The sequence below is a fragment of the Plecotus auritus genome (assembly GCF_963455305.1).
Source record: "Plecotus auritus genome assembly, chromosome: 4".
Lineage (NCBI taxonomy): Eukaryota > Metazoa > Chordata > Mammalia > Chiroptera > Vespertilionidae > Plecotus > Plecotus auritus.
Window position 1 is genome coordinate 65896839 of NC_137775.1, and position 23373 is coordinate 65920211.

Below are 23373 nucleotides of genomic sequence, written 5' to 3' on the forward strand. Positions count from 1 at the left end.
CACAAGCTTCACTCAAGATCTGAGCTTGTAATCAGAAATTGAATTTAAATCATGACTAGCTATGAGAAGTTAAGAACTTCCTTAGCCTGTAGCCGAAGCTTCCTCACATGCAAAATGATAACAGTATCTACCTAATGCAGATAACATGTGAGTAAAGTGAACAATGTCACCCTATGTTTGTTATTATGGTTAGTGTTTCGGCACACATCCTTTGGCTGGTATTTTGAAAAGTATTGAATATTTTCTTTGTGTGCACAGTATCACTTTTAGATTGTAAGTCCCACCAGGGCAAATGTCTGTATGTTTCATGCTCTAAAATTCCTTTGAGTCCTACAAAACTGAGGCAATTCTGGAAACTCCCTTTTAGGGTAAGTGCTTATTAGACAGACAGAACACTCGCTGCTGGGAATCTTATGCTAGGAATCAATCTCTCTCTCTCTCTCTCTCTCTCTCTCTCTCTCTCTCTCTCCTCTCTCTCTCCCCCTCTTCTTTTCCCCCTCTCTCTCCCTCTTGCCCCCACCTTGAACTTTGCTACAAATGCAAGTCTCTCCTATGCCTCCCTCTCTGCCTATACACAATCCTTTTTATTTTTAAGTGCTTTGGCCTGGCTAGCTTGTCAGACTAATTCTGTCTCACCTTTCACTGCTAGACTGTACAAAAAAGAAGTCTCATTCACTGTCACTTTTCCACTATCCAATTACTCTGCAATATACTGCAAGCTGACTTCCTGCTCTATTATGCTACTGGCATTCTCTCCCAAAGGTCATGGATTTCTCCCTATCACAGATCCAATAGCATATCCTTAGCATTCATCTTCTTGGTTTTCTTCGCAGCCCTTGACCAGGCTGACCATTCACTCTTCCTTTTTGTGTCTAAGTGCTCAGGCAATGAGCACTGGAGGAATTCAGACGTCTAAAATTTTTCAATGGCATCATTTAAACTGAGTTTAGTGTCTATAAAATTCAATTCACTGATGAGAGTGCAAAAATTATCATGACTTTATATAGAAGAAATATATGTAACTTGCTGACATGGAACATACCTTATTAATTCTCTTAGCTGCCTGTCTTTGTGCTAATCATTATTATGAAACACTGCTTGTGGCCAAGGGGACACAATGAAGTGGGAGGGTGGCACTACCTCTCCCAGGTGGCTGTGGGCCTTGGATGTTCCCGAGCAGCCTTGGTGTCTCTCTAGACTAGAGCATGAGCTAAGCAAGAGCACCCACTACAGCTGGTTTTTGGGGGGCAGAGGGCCTACCAACTTTCCCATTCCAGGTGTCACCACAGGGACCAGAATGAAAGTGATCTTAGGGTTCACCTTTTCAGAAGTCACCACCATCACAAAAGCCGATGGGATCGGCATACACAAACATCACCCCAGGATGCCCTCTTCCTCCAGCACCCTTGCCTACTCCCCTTAGGATGAGGACAGCATGTCCCCCATCAGCACCTTGCACCACTCTGACTCTGCCATCTCCAGCCACACACCCACCCTGAGTCCAGCCTGTCCTGTGCTCTACCTTAGGACAAAGAGGAGCCAGAGCCACTGGTGTTTGCTGAGCAGCCCTCAGGGAAGCACTTCTGCCAGCTCTGCTGCAGTATGTTCAAGTGCAGGGTGATCACCACATGTGAACACATGTTTTGTCAAAGATGCACCATGAAGTCATAGAAGTGTTCCATGGACAATGCCACACTGACAGTCATGGTAAACATTGCAGTGGCCGAGCAGATCTGGGAGCTCTTCATCCTCTGTAGGCATGGCTGTCCAGGCAGTGGGGTTAGGAAGATCATCATCTTTGGGGTAGACCCTGACAGGTGCCCTTTCAGCATCAAGCTCAATAGCCGGAAGGAGCTCAGCGGCCAGAAAGACCATGAGGACAGCTGTGACTACAAGCCTGTGCAGTGCCCCAACAAGCCCAGCTGTTCGTCCTTCCACAAGATGAACCTGGAGGCCCACCTCAAGGAGTGAGAGCACAGCAAGTGTACCGTTCCAAGTGGGGTTCACATTCACTGGGAACCAGGACACATATGAGAGGTACCTGAAGGAGTTCCCGCAGCAGATGGTCCACAGCTTCCACAAGATACATGTGACACTGGTCCAGAAGGACCAGAAGATTGCTTTTCTTTGCTTCATCCTAGGCAAGCTCTCAAGAAGATTGACCATCTGGAGAAGAGCTCTGAGTTCAAGTCTGATGTCCTGGACAAAAACCAGAACAAGCTTAGTGAGGACCTCATAGATTTCTGGAGGGACACATCCCTGTTGAATGAGGACCTGTCCCACATCAATACACATGTGCATCCTAGGATCCTATGACCCTCAGAAGACCTTCAAGTACAAAGGAAACTTGATGGGCCACCAGGGTCCTGTTATCTATTCCGTGGGTGACCTGCTTTTTAATGGCTCCTCTGACAAGAGCATAAAGGTGGGGGATGCCTGTACCACCTACAATGCTGGAGGGCCATGACAGCATTGTGCTTGTCCTCTACATCCAGGGGTTAAAGCTCTACCATAGCCCTGCGGACTACCCCATCATCATGTGACACATCCAGAACCTGGACATCCAGATCTGGACCCAAACAACTTGAGTGCACATTGGTCTCCTCATACAGCATATTCTTCAGCAGCTCTTTGAAAGCCACCAAGTCTGGAATATGGTGGGCACCAAGCTGAAGTTGAAGAAAGAGCTCATTGGTCTCAATTACTGGGTGTAGGTCCTGGTAGCTGCCCAAAGCTACTTGTACAGTGGCTCCTACCAGACAATCAGCTATGGGACATCCAGACCCTCTACTGCATCCATGTCCAGCAGCTGTCAGTGGCAGTGTCTACTCTGTCACCATAAGAAATCACTTTGTCTGGGGCACGTAGGAGAAATTTATCCACTTGTCGAACATCAAGTTCAAGTAGGTGTAGAAACTGATGGGTCATGTGGGCACCATGTATGCCCTGACAGTCATCTCAATGCCAAATGAAACCAAAGTCTTCAGCATATCCTACAGTCCCTCAGAGTTTGGAGTATAAACAACATGATCAGCATGCAGTCCCATGTCCCAGGACCAGCTCTCCACAGCAGTGTGGACAGCACTGTGAAAGTTTGGACTTGCCAACAGAGAATCCAGGCCGGGCCCATCATAGAAGGCCTTTGCCTTCTCTGTGCGACAGGTGAGCAGGCTCATGCAGCCAGGCAGTTGCCTCTCTGCCCTATGCCAGCAGGCCTCCCTGTGCATGGCCCTATCATTGCTGCTGCCAGGAAAATGCTTAGGCCCCGCTCTTTGGGGCCAGATACAAGTGTGGCCAACCCACCCTCCTGTCCCACCCCAGATGGACTGTGGCCTTTTTAGTCACCTTTTCTACTGTGTTTAGATTATATATAGATTTGATTATTTCCTGATTGAAATAAAAGCTACATAGACTGTAAAAACAAATTAGATGCATGCATTTAAGATTTAGAAGTTATCTGCTTTCCTAGTGTTTATCTTATAATTATTTTTCCCATGGAGGGACTAGTTCAGTCTTTTCTGTTACTAGACTTATTACCAAGGACTTGCAGAAGGGCAGAGAGGATAGACAGGGAAGAGCTCTTTGCTAACAACCTGTAGAGAAAGGCTGACTTGCTTTGCCTCCACAAGAGAATCGGGTCATTCAAGTTCTCCCAGGATTCATCAAAAAGGTCTCTGAGAAAATAATGAAGAGAGATGAGGATACAGAGCCTCCTTCACTGGGTTGCTATCATTCATATCCCCATTAAAACTCTCATCCCAGGCCCTACAATTGCCTCCCTTCATTCCTGCCCTTATGCAGTCAGCTTTTGTCAGTTTCTATCTGCTGCTCCTCCTCTCATTTGCTAGAGGCAGCCCTTTTATTTAATTCTGTAGTCTTTAGCTGAATGCCAAAATGAAATGATTATCTGGAGAATAAATACAGAAGATGGAAGCCCACCTTAGATGACATTCTAATTGGTATTGCCCTTGTGTCTTTCTGTATATTACATCCATACTTCCTAAGATACGGGTGATCATGCAAGCAAAACTCTCTGAACGACAGAGGATGAATTTTGTAATAACAAGAAAGATATGTATTCAAGACACCCAGAAGTACAGGTGAGGACACTGGGTTTTTATGAAAGGCAATAGAACCTATTCTCCCCAGATCAAAGATTTAATACTTATGGCACTGCCTACCTGGCCTAGGACTGGTTCTTTCTAAGAGTAGTTCATCTATTCCTGCCTGGTCACTCATTTTGATGGTGACTCAAAATATCTCAAGAACCCCCCTAATTTCCTTTAGATATCATCAAAATAAGCTGTAGTTAAAGATGAGTGCTGAAAACTCATTAATGCTATCTCTGGATAACCCCAGAAAATAATATTAAAGGAAACCATAACAATAAACAGAATGAGGAAGGAGACAGCAGTAATAGTTTGAGAATTTTTGCAATAGATAAAGCAAGGAGGTCGCTTGGAGCAATCCTCCTGCTAAGGAAATGTAGAAAAACTGGATGAAATATAAAATCATCTGATTAAAGGGAATGGAGAGTGTACAAATAGTGAAGCATTATTAGAACAGAGATTTATCAGACGTCAGAATCAAGGCAAGTGAGCCTAGATTTGGGGGCCACTTTTGCCCCAGAGCATTTGCGGATCTGAAAGCGAGAGAAGAGTTGAATAGTGCTTTTGAAAGTCTCTTGTAGGAAAGGGACAAAAGTTGGAGTCCAGGCCATCCAGAGTAAAGCCCTGGGAAGCTCCAAAGGGCTGCATTTTAGGAACAAAGGTGAACACGAAGTGCACCATGCCTCCACCAAGTACAGCCCAGCTTTGAATTATCTGTGTTGTTGAATCGTCAACTCGCAAGTTTCATTAAGCTGATGGTGGCTTGCTGATAATCCCCAGTGCTTGGAAGAAGCAAAGGAAATCCTCTGTGGAAGGAGATAATCCTACACTTTTAATTCTTTCTGAAAGCATATACTTTACAATAAACTTTTCATTTTATAATAGATTTAAACTTACAGAAAAATTGTAAAGATAAAATGTCCCCATATACCCTCTTCACAGTTTCCCCTATTATTATGAACATTTAATGAACAAATATTGATGTGTTATCATTAACTGAAGCTCATACATTACTCAGATTTCTCAGTTACTGTTTTTTTTTTAATATATTTTTATTGATTTCAGAAAGGAACGGGAGAGAGAGTTAGAAACATCAATGATGAGAGAGAATCATTGATCAGCTGCCTCCTGCACGCCCCACACTGGGGATTGAGCCCCACACTGAGGATCAAGCCCACAACCCAGTCATATGCCCTGACCAGGAATCAAACCATGACCTCCTGGTTCATAGGTCAACGCTGTCCTTTTTCTATTCCAAGATTCCATCCAGGACACCTCATTACATTTAGTTATTATCTCTCCTCAGGTAAGTCTTGGCTCTGGCAGTTTCTCAGACTTACCTTATTTTCGATGACCTTGACAATTTTGAGAAGTCCTGATCAGGTAATTCTGTAGGATGTCCCTCAGTTTGGACTTGTCTGATGGTGTTTTCATGATTGGACTGGCATTTTTGTTTTTTTGGGAGAAAGACCACAGAGGTAAAGTGCCATCCCATAACACCCTATGAAGGAAGCATACTAATAACATGACTTCACTGTTGATGTTGACCTTGATCAAGGTTATATTTGTTCAATAAAGTTCCTGTTTTCTTTCCCCTTTCTGTATTGTACTCTTTAGAAGGAAGTCACTGTCTGCAGGTCGCACACTTCCCTTCCTGGAAAGTGAATTATCTACATAAATTTCTTAGAATTGTTCTGCACAGGATATTTGTCTATTTATTTATTTAATAATTTATCTGTATTACTTTGGACTTGTTGATATTTATGTTACATTTTGTGTCATAATTGAACACTATTTTATGCCTCAAATTGCTTCACTTTGGGCCATTTGGAGCCTTTCAGTTGGACTCTATGTCCCTTTGACATATTTCCACCATTGTGGGATTTTTCAATTTTGCTTTTTTTGTTGTGTTTGAGCACTCCCTTACTGTCTAGCACTACAAGACACTCCAGATTCATCCTGAATATGTCCTTCCCAGTTTTAGAACCAGCCATTTCTCCAGGGAGTCCTGGTTTATTTTATTGAAGAATGGTAAGAACAATGATTTGGGTGCTGTGTTCATTGCTATTAGGGTCTCATTGCTTCAAGGTTCTATTAGCTGACAGAGAAAGGAAAAATGTGTATACTAACCAGTACACATACACATATCCATAAATATATATATAACATGCAATTAATATATAAATTAATATATGTTTATTAGTATATGTTAGTATCTACATATATACCCATCTCTACCTATATTAAACTAAATGTGAGTTTATAATGTCTCTACTGCATTACCATTATGGAGTAGTGTTATTTTTGCTTCTCTCCCTTGCTTGTCTGTAACCTCCCACTTCAATAGTGAGAAGCCTGGCTCCCACCATTAGCCATCCATTTGCTTATCTGTACAGTTCCAATATGCATGTTATAGTTGTTACAGAATTGTTAACTCATAGCCCCAAAGCAATTTTTTCAACTAGAGTACACTGCATATATACAGTTCCATTTGCTTCCAGTCTCACAGATTTCACTCATTTCCAAATTTATTTAGGTCAGCTTCCCCCATTCCCTTCAGTGAGTTTGTTTTATACATTCTTTTGTCACATCCTGCACTGTCACTATTAGCATAGTTAGGTGCAACTTAAAGAATTTTTTTTTTAATTTACAAGCCTTAAGATTCACTTCTCTGCTGTAAAGTTCTATGGGTTTTGAGAAATTTATGGTGTCATGCAATACAATATTATATAAAACTAGAGGCCTGATGCATGAAATTAGTGGAATCGTAGGCCTTCCTTCCCCCACTGCCAGCACCGGCTTCCCTCTGACACCCAGGACCCATGCTTACCTCTGGCCACCTGCAGGTACCCGGGACCCAGGCTTCCCTCACAGCCCAGCTTCTTCTGGAAGATCATCCGGAAGGACATCAGTCTAATTAGCATATTACTCTTTTATTATTATAGACTAGAAACCCAATGCACGAAGATTCATGCTAGAATGGGCTTTCCTTTCCCTGGCTGCCGGCACCGCCTTTCCACTCCAGCCCAGCCCCTTTCCACTCTGGGAGCTGCCTCTTTCTGTTCCGGCCCCGCCTTCCCATGCTGCCCAGAGGCCCTGAGAGACTGGGGGTGGGGCAGAATGCCTGCATCGTCGCCATGGCGACAACACAAGCATCCCACCCCCGTCACTCAGCACCTGTGTATGCAAATTAACCGCCATCTTTGTTGGGTTAATTTGCATGTCACTCCTGATTGGCTGGTGGCGTAGTGGAGGTACAGTCAATTTACATGTTTGTCTATTATTAGGTAAGATAGTTTCACTGCCCTAATCCCCTACGCTTCATTTATTCAAAGCACACACACCCCAAAACGCCTGAAACTACTAATCTTTTTACCTGTTTGCCTTTTCTAGAGTTTCATATAAATGGAATGATAAAGTATGCAGCCTTTTTAGAATGGCTTTTTTAGTCTAACAATGTGCATTTAAGATTCATCCATGTCTTTGCATAGCATGATAGCTCATACTTTCTTATTGCTAATAGTATTCCATCATGGATATACATAGTTTCTTTATTAACTAGCTCACCTACTAAAAAGCATCTTGATTGCATTTGGGTTTGGGCAATTATGACAAGGTTGCTATCAAAATTCAAGTACAGGTTTTAGTGTGGATATACTTTTCAAATAAGTTGGGTAAATACCTGGGAGTGATTGCTGGATTGTATGGAAAGACTATTTCAGTTTTGTAAAAAAAACTGTCTTCTAAAGTATGTGTACCAATTTGCACTCCCACCACTAATAAATGAGAGTTTCTTTGCTCTGAATCTCTGCCAGCAATTGTAGTGCCAATGTTTTCCCTCATTTTAGTCATTCTAATATGCATGTAGTGATATCTCACTGATGTTTCAATTTGCATTTCCTCATGATGATGCTGATGTTGTATACCTTCTCTGAAGAGGTCTCAAGTTCAGATCTTTGACTCATTTTTAACTGAGTTGTTAGATTTTCTTATTGTTGAGTTTTACATTTTCTTTGTATATTTTGTATTTTGTAAATGTCTTCTCCAAATCTGTGGCTTACCTTTTAATTTTGTTTACAGTCTCTTTAATAGAACAGAAGTTAATCATTTGTTTTAATATATTTTATTGATTTTTTTTACAGAGAGGAAGGAAGAGGGATAGAGAGTTAGAAACATTGATGAGAGAGAAAACATCAATCAGTTGCCTCCTGCACACTCCCCACTGGGGATGTACCCGCAACCAAGGTACATGCCCTTGACCGGAATGGAACCTGGGACCCTTGAGTTTGCAGGCCGATGCTCTATCGACTGAGCCAAACCGATCAGGGTGAGAAGTTAATCATTTTAATAAAATCAAAAGCTATCACTTTTTTTTCTTTCATGGATCATGCTTTTATGTTGTATCTAAAATCTCATCACCAAGCCTAAAAATTTGCTTCTATATTTCTTTCTAGAATTTTTATGTGCATTTTATATTTATGTGTGTGGTTCATTTTCATGTCTGTATAAGGTGTAATGTCTATTTCTAGGTCCATTTTTTGTTTGTTGGGAGGGCAGTGGCATATGATGTTATTTGTTGAAAAGACAGTCCTCTTGGCCACTCAACAGAAGGCTGAAGGTTTATTTTTTGTCAGGGTAAAACACTGTCTGAAGTATTAAATATTTGGCAGATGTGAGAGTGATGGTATTTCTCTGAAAGTAGAAAAATTAAGTTAAAATATACATAAGAATATTAAGGCCCCAGACATCATTCTCAGCTTATGTGCTGATACATTGAGAGTTGGTCTTTATCCTAATATCAAGAGATTAGTAGTCTTTTCTGGGATATCTGACCCCCTGCAGAGGAAATATTTAAAGATACTAAGTTCAGGTATTTTAGAAAGAGGGTTGCTAGATGTAGTAAATAAAAATATAGATTACCCAGTTAAATTTGAATCTTAGATAAACAAATAATTTTTAGTATGTCACATGCAATATTTGTGACATATTTATATTATGAAGTTATTTTTTGTTTATCTTAAATTTAAATTTAACTGGGCATCCTGTATTTTATTTTAGAACCCTAAGAAGGAAGTAGCCTAGCCTGATTAACCTACATGAAGACCACAGCTGACAAATTTCAGTCTCATACACAGAACTTTCAGTCAGTTATTCACAGACTTAAATATAAGTGAATGGTCAGTGAAGGATTACCAGATATTTGAGAAAAACTTCTAATATAAAAAATAGAAAATAAAAAAGAAATTTTAAAATGCAGCTTGGATAAAATAGAGACTTAAGAAGAAAATCATTTTTGAAACTGAAATATTTTTAAAGAGATAAATTGTTTCCCTAAAACCCTAAAACAGTATCTTATTAAAATATAAAAGCAAAGAAAAAAGACAAAACCACCAAAAATGATTCCCCAAAACTTATCAATGACAGTAGAGATATAAAAACCAAAGAAGTTTTAAAATGTTAAGTTGATAAAACGTTCTGGAAATCAGAGCATAAAGAGTATGTATGAGTTAGAAGAAAATAGAAGAAAAAGATAGATATTAATAGTTAAAGAACCAGTTCAAGAATGCCTTCATCAAAATAATATGGATTCCAGAAAGAGAAAATATAGAAAATGAAATATGAAAATCAAATATCTAAAGGAGTTTTTCAATAACTGAAGAACATAAATACCCAGATTAAAGGTCCTCTAAATGCCTCTATGCAATGGATTAAAATAGAGCTACAACCAGCAAGATCACCATGCAATATCAGAACATTGGGACAAAGAAAAGTTTTCTATGAGCTTCCAGTGAAGAAAAGATCTTATACAAAGAATCAAGAACAAAAAGGACTCCAGATTTTAGCAGCAAAATAGCTAGTAGTGTAGGGAGCGGTTAAAGGGTTAAGCCTCCGACTGACCTGTTGGCAAAGCCACAAACAAGTCCCAGCTTAGAGGGCACAGCCCTCTTAACATAATTAAGCTTGACCTTATGACGCTCCCTAGAATCCTTCCTGGGTAGCTAATGGGCTGTGGGAGGTGCAGCAAGTGCTGCCAAAACAAGTGAAACTCACAAGAACATTGTAAACTATGGTGACCACTACCTTGTTTACCTCTGACTATAAAATAAAGGCTCAGCTTGCCTTCAGGATCTTTTCTCTGTGGCCTCAGCCAGGCACAGGAAGATCTAGACCCAGCTTATTCTCTTTGTCTGTCTTTTCTACATCCTTCACCGCCCCGCCCCCCTCAGGCTCTCGGAACCCTTGGCTGTGCTGGCACGGCACAAGAAGAACGTGGGTTAATGTTTTCACTATTTTAAGTGAACTTATTTCCAACCTAGAATTCTATATCCAGTTGTCTTAGTTCTTTCCAGTTGCTTTAACAGAGTGCCATAGATAGAGTAGCTTATAAACAACAGATTTTTATTTCTTGCAGTTCTAGAGGCTGGGAAGTCTGAGATTAAAATACAGGCATATTCAGTGTCTGATGATAGACTGCTTCCTAGTTCATAGAGATCCATCTTGTCACTGTGCCTCACATGACAAAACAAAGCAAAGGAGCCCCCTGGTGCCTCTTTTTTAAGAGAACTAATTCCATTCATGAGAGCTTAACCCTCATGACCCAATCACCTCCCAAAGGCCCCACGTCCAAATACATCACATGGGGTTGGGTTTTCAACATATGAATTTTGGAAGGACACAAACATTCAGTCTATAACTCTGGCCAAGCTATCAATCAAAGGATGAGGATAGAAAGAATCCATTTTCAAACATAAGAGCCCAAATTTATCTATGAATTTTCTATCATAATCTACTGGAACATGTGCTCTGCTAAAATAAGAGATTAGGTTCAGAAAGGAGGCAACATGGGATCCAGAAAACAGGGGATCCAACACAAGAGGTAAAAGGAATCCCCAGGATAATTGTCAAGGGAGACTTTCAGATGCCTGCTGTGAACTGTAACAATAAATTAATACAGCCTAGAGAGGGTTAGAAAGTCCTGGGAAAGACAGACTACCTTATGAGGAGAAAATTTACACATCTGGGGTAGCATCTGGAGAGAATTTATGGTTTTGCATATAGAAAATGAAGGGGAAATAAATGAGACAACTGCAAAAAGCATTGGAGGGAATAATGGTTACCTGTATTAGGGTCCTGAACCAGTCTCTTTGAGTTCCTGGCTCTGCCACATATACCTTAGTTTCTTCAAATATAAAACAGAGATAATAATAATTGCTGCTTACCTTATAATGTTGCACTAAGTAATATACATATGTATGTATATATATTGGATATATATATAAACTATGTAGATATATAAGGACAGTGTCTATCACAACATAAGAGCTCAATACATATTAGTAATTACAGTGTACTCCATAGCTCAGCTATGTAGTATGTATACAGTCACAATGATATTAAATTGAATATTCAATAAACTGAAAATACAGTGATACTGAGGTGGGTGGAGGGGACAAGTACATGTTTATGAAGAATGGGAAGGGTGTGTGTGGAAGGGAAGATATTCTCAATATTCATTATTAGATATTATCTAAAAGTGAAAAATGAAAAAATAGTGATAGAAGCATACTATTTCCAGGTATGAATGAGAATACTAGAAGAATTAACTTAAAGAATTAAAACTGATTGCCTTTGGCCCTGGCTGGTGTGGCTCAGCTAGTTGGGCATCACCCAGTACACCAAAGGGTTGTCCGTTTGATTCCTGGTCAGGGCACATGCCCTAGTGCGGACTTGATCCCCTGTAGGAGGCATGCAGGAGGCAGCCTATCAATGTTTCGTTCACACCGATGTTTCTCTCTCCCTTTCCCTTCCTCTGACTCTAAAAAATCAATTTAAAATCGTTAAAAATATATAAATAAATAAAGATCTTTTTTAAAAAAGTGATTGCCTTTGAATGGAGGTATGGCAGCATTATTTTTCACAAACTTTGTAGAACTATTTGATTCTACTCTGTGCATAAGTAACAAATTTTTAAAAATTAAAACCAGACTTAAACCAAAAAAAGTCATTTGTATGTAATGCCAGAAAGAAAGCAATTTACAAAGCAGTACATTTCTATGAGGCTTGCGGCCTCTGGAGACTAACACATATTGAATAACCACATACTTCCAGGGACAGCAGCTAAGCTCTTTCAATGGATGTTCCTTGTGGGTGTCATTTTGGAAAACATTTGACCCCAACTGTCAGCCTTCTTCTGCATTTGGCAGGATGTCCCCTGGTTCCCTGTGTCACTGTAACAGGTAAGTAACTAAGAAAAAAAGCAATCCTTCTGTCTGTGGACACTTGTTTATAATGGCATTTGGGGTCCTGGGGCTAGGCGGACAGATGCTCTTCCGGAAGGTTAATGAAATAAAGGTTCCTCCAGCTGGCCCTTGAACAGAGATTACACCTGAGAAGCAGATAAGCAGATTACTCCAGAAACAGACACTGCTTCGTGTTCTTCATAAATCCGCACCCTCGTAAAGGTAAACCAAGAAGGTTATCCTCACTCAACTTGCATCAATATTTAATTATTTTCCCTATTTCTGTCCTTTTCTTTTTTAATGAGATTTGGGGCCCTTCCATGATTGTTACTAGATTTACCAATGCACAAAAGTAAGAATGTATTTGGAAACCAGAAGAGCTATTTTTGTTATTTGGATTTTTCTCCAAGTTCAAGGAAACAAAGGTATGTTATTTAAATTTGCTTGTTTTTAAATTGCTTACCTGTAAAATCTATTTACAGAAGTGAACATTCAAAATCAACAAGTTTACCACTGTATCTCAGAGGGCTAGTATATGATAGGCCCTAAATAAATATTGATTGATTGATTAAATGATTGTCCAAAATGGTTTTTACTTTATTAAATATTTGCTACATAATCCTAAATTGCAATTTATACTAACAAAATCAGAGAGATGAATGCATCCAACTCCTTAAAATTGACAAATAAAATCTAAAAAATATAATTACTGTTTTTTTCATTTATGATCAGACAAAAAGTGTATTTCTTACCTTCTAATAGTTAAATCATGAGTTGCTTTCCCTTAGAAAATAGAAAATGTGCTTTAGCTTCAGAGTTTATGATTACAACCAACTCAGAAACTTGGTAGTTTTTGAAGTTTTATGTATATAAAAACTAGATACTGAATGTTCTTATGGCAAATCTTCAAATGAATCTAAAATTAAAGCAAACTACAAAACAGGCATATTTTTAAAAACAATGTATTTTTTAAAACTTGAAGAAAGCTTTACTTTTTTTAAAAAAAGAATCAGCCTCATTTTTAAAACGTGATATTTTTAAGACATTTGTAATCAATAATTTTCAATTCTTCTTTAAGGATGACATAGTTTCGGACAATTAACATATTAATTGAACCATTGATTTAAAAATGTCCATAGAAAAGTACAAATAGTTGTATATTTATAAGTCACAAAATAACTGATTCTGTCAGTTATTTTACATGTAATTTTTAGTGGTTGCATTTGTAGGGAGAAAAACATTTCTGGAAAATGTTATATAAAAATTGCCTTTATATTTTGCTACATAAATGATAGTGGGGGAAGCAAAAGTTTACTTACCTCCCCTTTCAATTGTCAATTGCATATAAATGTTTAATTTAGCAAAAATATTTTAATTAAAAACAAATGGTGGTATTTCAATGTATTCTGAACTTAATATGCTAAGCAAGTCATTTTGTCTGTTTCACAAACTTGACCAGGCAAATCAGCTTTGGTTTTTTGTTTGTTTGTTTACTTAATTATGTTAACTAATTTCACTATTTTTTCTATTTTTATATTACATATCACCCCTTACAAAGAACTGCAAATTGCATAATTATATGTAGAAAGTTTAATAACATAAGCCCACCAAAAAACTACCATTTGTTGTATACTTATTTCTATGAAACAAAGTATTATAACTATAAAATAAAAAATCCTAACGTGTTACTTGTTTGGGGCTTTTGATGCTGTAAGAATCTCAAATCTGAATTTCTGTTAATCTTCAATTAGTGAGGTCTACATTAATTAGAGTTTATTTACTTCAGCCAGACTGGTTTCCCATTTGTGACTAATTACCCATCATGAATGTATTTACATAGGAAATGGTTTTAGGAGAGAGAAGATTTCAATTTAATACAACTAGCTTGCCTTGCATAACAATTGGATGTTAAAATTCAAGAATTTGGTTTTTTTAATATAAATTATTTTAAAAATAAAAAAGATGTGAAAAATTACTCATAGTGCTTCCATCCAAACAGCGTGTGCTAGCACCTTCATATGGTTCCTCAGCCTATGTATGCTTACTTAATTAGTTCATGATTGCAGTTCTGTTGCACACAATTTCATACCAGGCTTTTCGTACTTCTAGTACATCATAGGAATCGCCTGCATTGCTATCTAGTTTTGACAAGAATTATGTTATAGGTGGTATAATGTTTCTTTCAGTTAATACTCAACAAAAGAGAAATCGTTCTTTCTAATTGTTTTGTTGTCATTAGTATTATTCTGGTGAACATTTTGGTGCATAAGCCTCTGTCAGTATTTAAGACAGCATAAATTCACTAAGTTAAAATTACTGGGTCTAAGCAATATAAACAGTTTTATGGTATTTGATTCATATTGTCAAATTACTTCTCAAAAGGTTTCCTATGCCCTTAAGGGATTTCCCTACTCCCCCCACCCTCCCCATTTGATTCCCAGGGTGCTTACATGTACCCAATACAGAATACTAAGGGATTCAATCCTTGTTTCAAAGGGTTTTCTTTAAGCTTTCTAGATTCTGAATGTAGTTTTTCTACTGCTACATAAAAATGAAATGGTTTTGATTTTAAAACATTCCTTAAATAAAATTGTTTAGTGCAACAAAGATAGTTGAGTAGTTTTAAAGAAAAATTACTTCATGGAGATACCAAGGCTCCTCTCTTCGGTATCCATAGTGGGGATATCAGTCGCACTGGGTGTGTACAGCACTGCTTTATCCTCTTACCTTTCCATTTCACATAAATAATTTCATCTAATCACTTGTGACATTCTGATGTGTGGGATAAAGGGCAGAGAGAAAACCCACCCTTAGCAAGCCCTAAAATGGAAATGGTGTTTATCACAGTAAGTGCCTTTTGCATTACATTTGGTTATACTAAATGAAACCTTTAACTAAGTTATTATTAGTTCACCAAGGTAGGTAATTATTTTAGTAGCTGTGAAATGTCAGGAAATTTGCATTTGAAGCCACTCCATTTCTTGCTAATACTACTGGGATATATTCTCTTTTCATAAAATTTCCTCTAAGGTATTTCCCTCATTGTGGCTCCATTAGAAGAGAACAGGGGTTCATTTGTATATCTGAGATAGCTGCCTAGTGACAGTCACACTAACTTTGCAGCTCCTATATATTTTTTTTTAAATCTCTGTTACAGTCTCAAGACAGTGTAATTTGAAAGGTTCAAGGCAGGTTATTTTTGTTCAATTATATCTGAGAAAGTGTCCTTAAAATCAAAGCTGTGTAAATTAAAAACACTTTGCATCCAATTTGTGGCACACTTCAAACCATTTATTAGATTATATACTTACTTTAAAAATAAAGAAGCAATTGCTGCTTTGTGGCCCCTCTATGCTTTTTTCACTGATCACACTAAAGGACTATTATATGTGTGAGTTAATTAAGAAGCAATGAGATGACCTACTGCTTTCTTGGCCATTTCTGTCAATCATGAGCATGCAACCACCTCAAATATCAACTATATTTGCATGCTAACCCTCTTTGGAAACTCAGATCCTGTATACCTATAGTGCCTCAATCATGTTCACAGATTTTTATGTTGTTTTAAAATAATCTCAGGCAACAAAGTTTCTTTTTCACAATAGTATCTAGGTTTATATTATAATTCAGTATGTATGTGGTAATGACCATAATAATAAGCCAGCCAGAGAAAGACAAGTATCACATGATCTCTCTCATATATGGAATCTAATGAACAAAATAAACTGATGAACAAAATAGATTCAGAGACATAGAAACATGGAACAGACTGTCGAATCTCAGAGGGAAGGCTGGGGTGGGTGGGTGAGTGGAAGAGATTAACCAAAGAACTTCTATGCATATTAGTGGCCCAGTGCACAAAATTCATGCACTCGGGGGTGGGGGTGTCCCCAGCCTGGCCTGTGCCCTGTCATAGTGCAGGAGCCCTGCAATCCATCACCCCAAAGAGGTAGGCCTCTGCAAGCCTCATGTCCCTGGGCCCAGCGCCGGGGGCGGAGACGTGAGCTTCACATCCTTGGGGCCAGCGCCAGGGGTGGGGACACAAGCCTCGTGTCCCCAGGCCTGGTGCCAGGGAAGGGGATGCGAGCCTCATGTAAGTCCCTGACACTGCACGTCCCCGCCCACCTGCGCCTGCTGCGCACGCAGCCTCCTCCTGATTGGTTATTACACGTGAGGCATCACGACCATTTGCATATTACGTCTTTATTATATAGATGTACAGTCAGTCATTTTTTGAGGAACCATTGTCTTTCTGTGTGCCTTTGTAAAGTCATCTTAATTCCTTCCAACTTAGTTTTCTTCATTCAACCATCTCTAGTCCCCTCGTCCACCTCAGCCAACATCTATTTTCATTATTGCTGTCCCGGGAAAAGGGTTAAAAGAAACTAAACCAAATGAAATTTTGTGAAGAAAAGTCAAGACCTCAAAATTAATGAAAATTTCCACTTCAGAAATACTTTAACTTCATATAGAAAATAACATATGTAGAGCTAATTTGTCTGTCTTAAGGTTCCTGCTGTATTTATGACAAACAAAATTGCACTTAATTAAGCCCTACTATAAAACCCAAGGGCACTATACTAACCCACTGTAGTTAGTTCAGACCTGATCATAATACTTTGCAGATAGCAATCATATTGATACTTTTCTTACAAAAGCTCAAGCATATTTTAATTAATCTCACTTTCTAAAATTTTGCTGGTTCACTGACTCAGCTCATTTCTAGTCAGGAACCTAAGGCAGACAATCATTTGAGCTGAGAAGGTTAGAACCAAAATTGAGATTTAAGCTGTATCTAGTCCTATCCAATATCCACTTAGTCAATTAATTAGGCCAATATCATATGGTGAGTGCAATTAACATGGTTTTTACTATCAATTCAAAAGCCAACATTCCTCTGCTAACAACACTAGATGATCACTGATTCTGGACCATTTCTAACATTTATACGCATGACTGGTCTCAGGATATTTGCCCATATTATTCAGCTCTACCATAAAAAATGGAAGCACCAAATTTAGAAGTTCTATTACTCATTAAGAAAGAAGTATGATACTTGAAACTCCTCAAAGAAGTGGAGTCATTTATTCATTGTGTCACTTTAAATGCCCACCTTTAAAGTCTAAGTTTAGTAACAAGTGGCTTATTTAAGATTGCGTTCTGTATCTAAAGGATGTGATCTGACACAGTGGGAAAGCCTCTTCTGAACCAAAAATACCTTCCTATCAAACACTGAAATTTTACCTCCAAGTTGGCAATTTTTTCAGACTTGAGATATACAACTCTGAAACACCCCTTTCTAATAATTTCTCTTCCTTCCTTCCAGAGGATCTGATTGTATTCTCATCAAGACACACCAGTCCCTCAGCCTCTTCTAGTTTCTCCATTTCTTCAGCCCACCCAAATATCAGTGTCCTACACATTAATCCCACCTTCTATGGTCATCTCCTGAACCTGATTCAACAGTCTTCTTGTTACTACAATAGAAACTTGGCCCTTAACTTTCTGCCCCCTTTGCTTGGTTATTCCACTCTGGGTAAACTTAGTCTTCACTTTTTTCACTCCCATTCCTGAGCTGCCAAGTGGTATTAGAGAATCTCAAATAAACAGAGTGTTTCCATGGAAAAAAAATCATGTCAATAAGCTTAATCGAGCCCTCCAAGTCATTCCACAGTGATACTCATCTCTGATGCCCTGACTTAGTCTCCCAGTCTGATTTCCAAACCTTTCCTCTCTCCTCAAGTCTGCAGCCCGATTCTCCCTCATTCACATAACAGTACAGTTAAGAATAAAAACTTTAAGGTTTGCATAGGACTGCATTCAACACAGAACACACCTGCACAGAACAGTTCTGTCACTTATGTGGCCTTGGCAAATTGCTCAGTCTCATATCTATCTTCTCTTGTGGTTTCTCATCTATAAAATGGGAATAATAATAGCAGTGTCTGCCCCATAGAGGAGTAAGGAAGATAAGTGAACTAATGTTTATGAAGCTCTTAATGAGGTATCTTCCACACAAATGCTCAATAAACACTAGCTCCTAAGATGACTATGATGACTACCACCATTACTATTACCACTGCCTCCTATATACTGAGAAGATTGAAGGCATGTGACTTAATTTTACATCTCTTCTTTCCACTTCAAAGTTTCTATGAATCTTTATCCGAATGCTTCTCATTCTTTCTTGTTTCAGAGAGAATAAAAATATTTCATATTTTTGCTACTGTTGTTGCTATCTACCTATGACTTTAACTCCTTTTACAACCAATCCCCCAAGACCTTCCTCTGCCAGTCTCCTTTTCCATTGACTTACTTTTCCCAGCCTAAAGACTTCATGGAACATTTCTCAACACTGGTGCAAACACCACTGCTGAAGCTCCTGCAATAAAGATTCTGATTTAATGTGTCTGGCATGGGATCATTATTAAAGCCATCCAGGTGATTCTACTATGCGGGCAGGTTTGAGAAGCATGATCTATTGCTCTTCTGTAAAGATATGATATATGGGTCATTATATGATGGGCCAACAGGGATTTGTTTTAATCTCTCTTTTTTACTAAATTATATCATAAATCTATTTCCAGTCTGAAGGGAGGGGTCTCATTATTTAATAGGGCTCATAGAATGATTGTGTAATCATTCTCTTCATTATATTGTCTCATTTTTTAAAAATAATTTTACATAAAACAGCACCAATTATATTAGGGCATAGATAGGTTAGAAGAATATGTATTTTGAAAAAGCTACACAGAATGCTCTGATGCACATTGTTAAAAGACAAATGCTTAATGAGGACAGGGACCACCTCTAACTTATTCTCCATAATATCATCAGCACCCCCTTCTGGCCCAAACCACTCTGCTTCTTGCATTCTGTCTCATTTCATGCTATCAGCTTTTAGCTCTGAAGTCAGGAATGTGGGTATTATCTAAAACATCTTCCTCCTCTTCATATCTAATTTGTTACCAAATCCTATCAAATGGTGTGCTGATTAATATTTAGCAACCATCGCTCCCTGGAGTAAAAATCCTAACCACACTGTTTGCCAATATCCATAATGCAAATAACTAGTCCTGCCATGGCCAGTTTCAAGCTGCCAACGTGACACCATCTAGCGTGCACAATCAGCTCTCAGGAGCTGGAGCCAATGTGGACCTGTTTCAGCACAACTGCATTGTCAAATTTAGGACTCAAACGTGTCCTTAACTGAGCTCCACCTTTTCATCCCCCCTTCCTGGGGTCCAATTATAACAACCTTCTCTCAGGTTCTGGCCTCTGGCTTCTCCATTTCCTAAACCTGTGAGAATAGTCAGTCAGTGGCAAATCATGTCAAATACTATCTCATAAATATCTTCGTATTTTTCTAGCTTTAATTAATTTTGATATCCACTGTACACCATATTCCCCCTCTTGAAAAAAAAGAAAATGAAAGAAAAGAACTTCCAAAGCTTCCTGATGCCTTTGGAATAAAGTCCAATAATTCCATTTGAAGGTTCTTACTGGTATAAATCTGGCCGCTACCATCTTTTCCAGCCTTACTGCTTGAGTCTCTGCCATGGGCCATACCCGCTATACTCATTGCTTTCTATAAATCTTCTTGCTTGGGAAATATACATCAAGAGTGTACAAAACATACCTGTGGTATTTATAAAACAACAATAACAAGCTCACTTCTCAGATAAATAATAAAACATCAATAGTATCTTAAAAGCTCCCATCTGCTCTGCCAGGATCTCTTTCCCTTTGCTCCATGCCAGCAGTAGCCACTGTCATGAACGTGGTGTTAACCATGTCCTTGTTTGCCATTAGTGTCTCCACCTACAGATGTATTCTTTAAATAATGTATTTCTGTTTTCTTTGTGATTTCTACATAAACAATACCATGCTGTGTGTGTCCTCTTATGACTTGGTTCTTTGGCTCAGCATTATGTTTTAAGATTCATCCACATTGTTGCATATAGCAGACCCTGAGGCAAAAGCTTACCTGTTACTCTTCATTAGAAAGTGAATTTTCAGGGAACCAGAAGGAAGAGAAAATGAGGAGTGAGGCAGTGAACAAGTGAGAACCAACACAAAGATGCCTTACCAATGGGTCACCACTTTGTATCAAGTGTAACCAATTGCTGGTCCACAGGACTACAGGACTACAGACAGCCCATGAGGGCGAGAACCTGGGGGTAAATGGTGAAGAATTTACAAGAGATCTCTTCAAAGGTTTGCCTCGCAGGACAGTTACTTTCCTATACTTCTAGTGTACTCAGCTATGGACAGCAGGTGGGGCCTGATGCTTCTCACATCTCTGCAGCCACAGAAAATCCTGGGGCGAGAGAAAACAAGTACCATGACAAAACCACGAGGCAAGGAGCTGTGGGCCTATGTCTCCTGTAGCAGGTCAGAGCATATGAAGAGCTAGTCTAAAAGAGGTGAGGCTCAGAGGGCCTAGTACAGATACGCAACCGCTTGGTCATTCTTCTGTTGATGGACTTCACCCTTGTATGTGTACCCTGGTGCTCACACCAGGCAGGAGTTTCTCCAACATTTAGGTCTCTCTCTTTCTTTCTCTCTCTCTCTCTCTCTCTCTCTCTCTCTCTCTCTCTCTCTCTCTCTCTCTCTCTATTATATAGGAGAGAAAAACAGTGTGTCATAAGGTTTACATGTTTCCAACCTTTCCAGATGATATCAAACTGTTTTTCTCAGTGTTTTTTGCCATTTCAAATGAGAGTTCCTTTTGTTGCAAATCCTCATCCACACTTGGTATTGCCTGACTTTATTTATATGTTTATTTATTTACATATTTATCCATTTTGCCAGTTTGCAGGGGGTATATAATCGTATCTCATTGTGGTTTTAATTTGTATTTCTCTGATTAATAATGAAGTTGAATATCTTTTCATATATTTTGGGTCCTTTTTGTTTCCTCTTCTAAGAAATGCTTAAACAAGTATCTTGCCTCTTTTACATTGTGATGTGTGTCTTCTCTTACTGATTTAGAATAGTTCTATAAAAGTTATGGATGTCAATTCTTTTGCAGTTCTTGCAAACCTTGCAAATATCATTTCCAACTTTGTAGCTTATCGTTTTGTCTCTCAATGGTCACCTCTGATGAACATCCTTAATTTTAACGTAGTTGAACTTAGCCTTTAACCTCATGTTTTGTGGGATTTTTTTATCTTACTATAAAAATCCTTTCCTATTTCAAGACATGAAAATATATTGTCTTATAACAGTTATGTAGTTTTGCCTTTCATATTTAAGCCATTAGTATTTACTGTATGTGCATGTGTGTGTGAAGCAGGAAAACCATTTTTTAATATGGATTACCAATTGTTTTAGCACCATTCATTGGATAGTTTCTCCTTTTGTCTCTGCTCTGATACTCCTTTTGTCATAATCCTGGGTTTGTACACTTTGTTGTCCCTGAGCCAATGCCACACTGCTTTAATTATTATAGGTTTATAATAATCGTGATATCTTGCAACCATGTTTTCCTGGCTCTGTTTCTTTCTGAGAAGCATCTAAGCTATTCTTGACCCTCCACTCTTCCATAATACATTCTTTTTTTTTTTAAGGTTTTTTTTTTAAATATATTTTATTGATTTTTTACAGAGAGGAAGAAAGAGGGATAGATAGTCAGAAACATCGATGAGAGAGAAACATCGATCAGCTGCCTCCTGCACACCTCCTACTGGGGATGTGCCCGCAACAAAGTTACATGCCCTTGACTGGAATCGAACCCGGGACCTTTCAGTCCGCAGGCTGACGCTCTATCCACTGAGCCAAACCGGTTTTGGCGATGCATTCTAAGATTAGTTCACCAAGTTCCACAAAACACCTTATTAAGGTTGGCTTAGTGTTGTGTTGAATCTATAGATCAATTTGGGGAGAATTGATACCTTTATAATGTTGTCTTTCTACCTAAAAACATGGAATATCTTTCTTTTCATTAGTACCTTACAATAAAGCTGCATAGTTAATGTAAAAGGGCTTCCACATCTTGGACTTGACTCTAGCTCTGTTGTATTAATTGTGATCATGTAAATGGCCTTCTTATTACCTTTTCTATATAGAAAAGTAATTGTATTTAAATCCCATACCTTTGCTGAACAATCTTAATTGCATCCATAACTTGATACTGATCTTGAAGGGAATGCTTTTCTAATTCACCATTAAGTAGGATGCTTGTTTTAGATCTGGGTTTGTTTCGCTTTTTGTAAATATCCTATGTCATTTTTTTAAGTTATTCTCTCTTCCTAAGAGTTTTAATCATGAATAAATATAAAAATGTATTGGATAGTTCTATAACTATTGAGATTGCCAAATGGTTTTTCCATTTTAATTCATCAATGTGATAAATTACCTTAATTAATTTTCAAATATTAAACCAACCCTATATTCCTGACATAAATCGATTTTGGTCATGACCTTTTTCACACACTGCTGGATTTCATTTGCTAACATCTTATTTCAGATTGCTGAATTCAAATTCCTAAGTGAGATTGAAGCATGATATTTTTTCTCATAGTTTCCTTGTCAAGTTTTGTAAGATTTCATATAAAAATGGAATTCATTTTTCCCTTAATGTTTGATAGAACTCTATGGTGAGGCTAGAGAGTTATATTTATGGAAAGACATTTGACTACTAACTGAAAATTTTGAAGGATATAAAAATAATTAGGCTTTCTATCTTTTCTATTTGTTTTTGTTAAGTTATATATTTCTAGAATTTATTCATATAAATGTCATAAAATTTTACATTTATTAACAAAATATTATTCATGACATCCTCTTGTCGTGTTTTTCATGTCTGCAGAAAGTATAATGATATCCTCCTTTTTCAGTCCTGATAATAGTTAGTTGTGTCTTCTCTTTCTTACTTGACCAATCTGTTTTTTATTTTTAGTATTTTCAAAGGAAAAAAAAAATGTTGGCCTTTATATTTCCTTTTCTTCTCTCTTATATTATTATTTTCTCTTTTATATTTTATTAAACTTTACTCTTATCTTTATTTTTCTTGTATTTTT

The 23373-nt window shown here is 38.1% G+C and overlaps 1 protein-coding gene and 1 pseudogene across 2 annotated transcripts in view; both read left to right on the top strand.

The window, feature by feature from the left end:
* Window positions 1–1297: 1297 nt before the first annotated feature.
* On the top strand, window positions 1298–6072 carry LOC308246704 (E3 ubiquitin-protein ligase TRAF7-like; annotated as a pseudogene). The gene is made up of 3 exons: window positions 1298–1420; window positions 1528–3162; window positions 6044–6072. The product of its transcript is annotated as an E3 ubiquitin-protein ligase TRAF7-like (transcript).
* Window positions 6073–12707: 6635 nt separating this feature from the next.
* Window positions 12708–23373, top strand: part of IMPG1 (interphotoreceptor matrix proteoglycan 1) — a gene marked incomplete at both ends in the record, with an annotated part of 138103 nt that continues 127437 nt past the window's right edge. Inside the window, 1 exon segment of the mRNA XM_080665104.1 lies at window positions 12708–12774. Coding sequence (XP_080521230.1) covers window positions 12708–12774 — 67 coding nt within the window.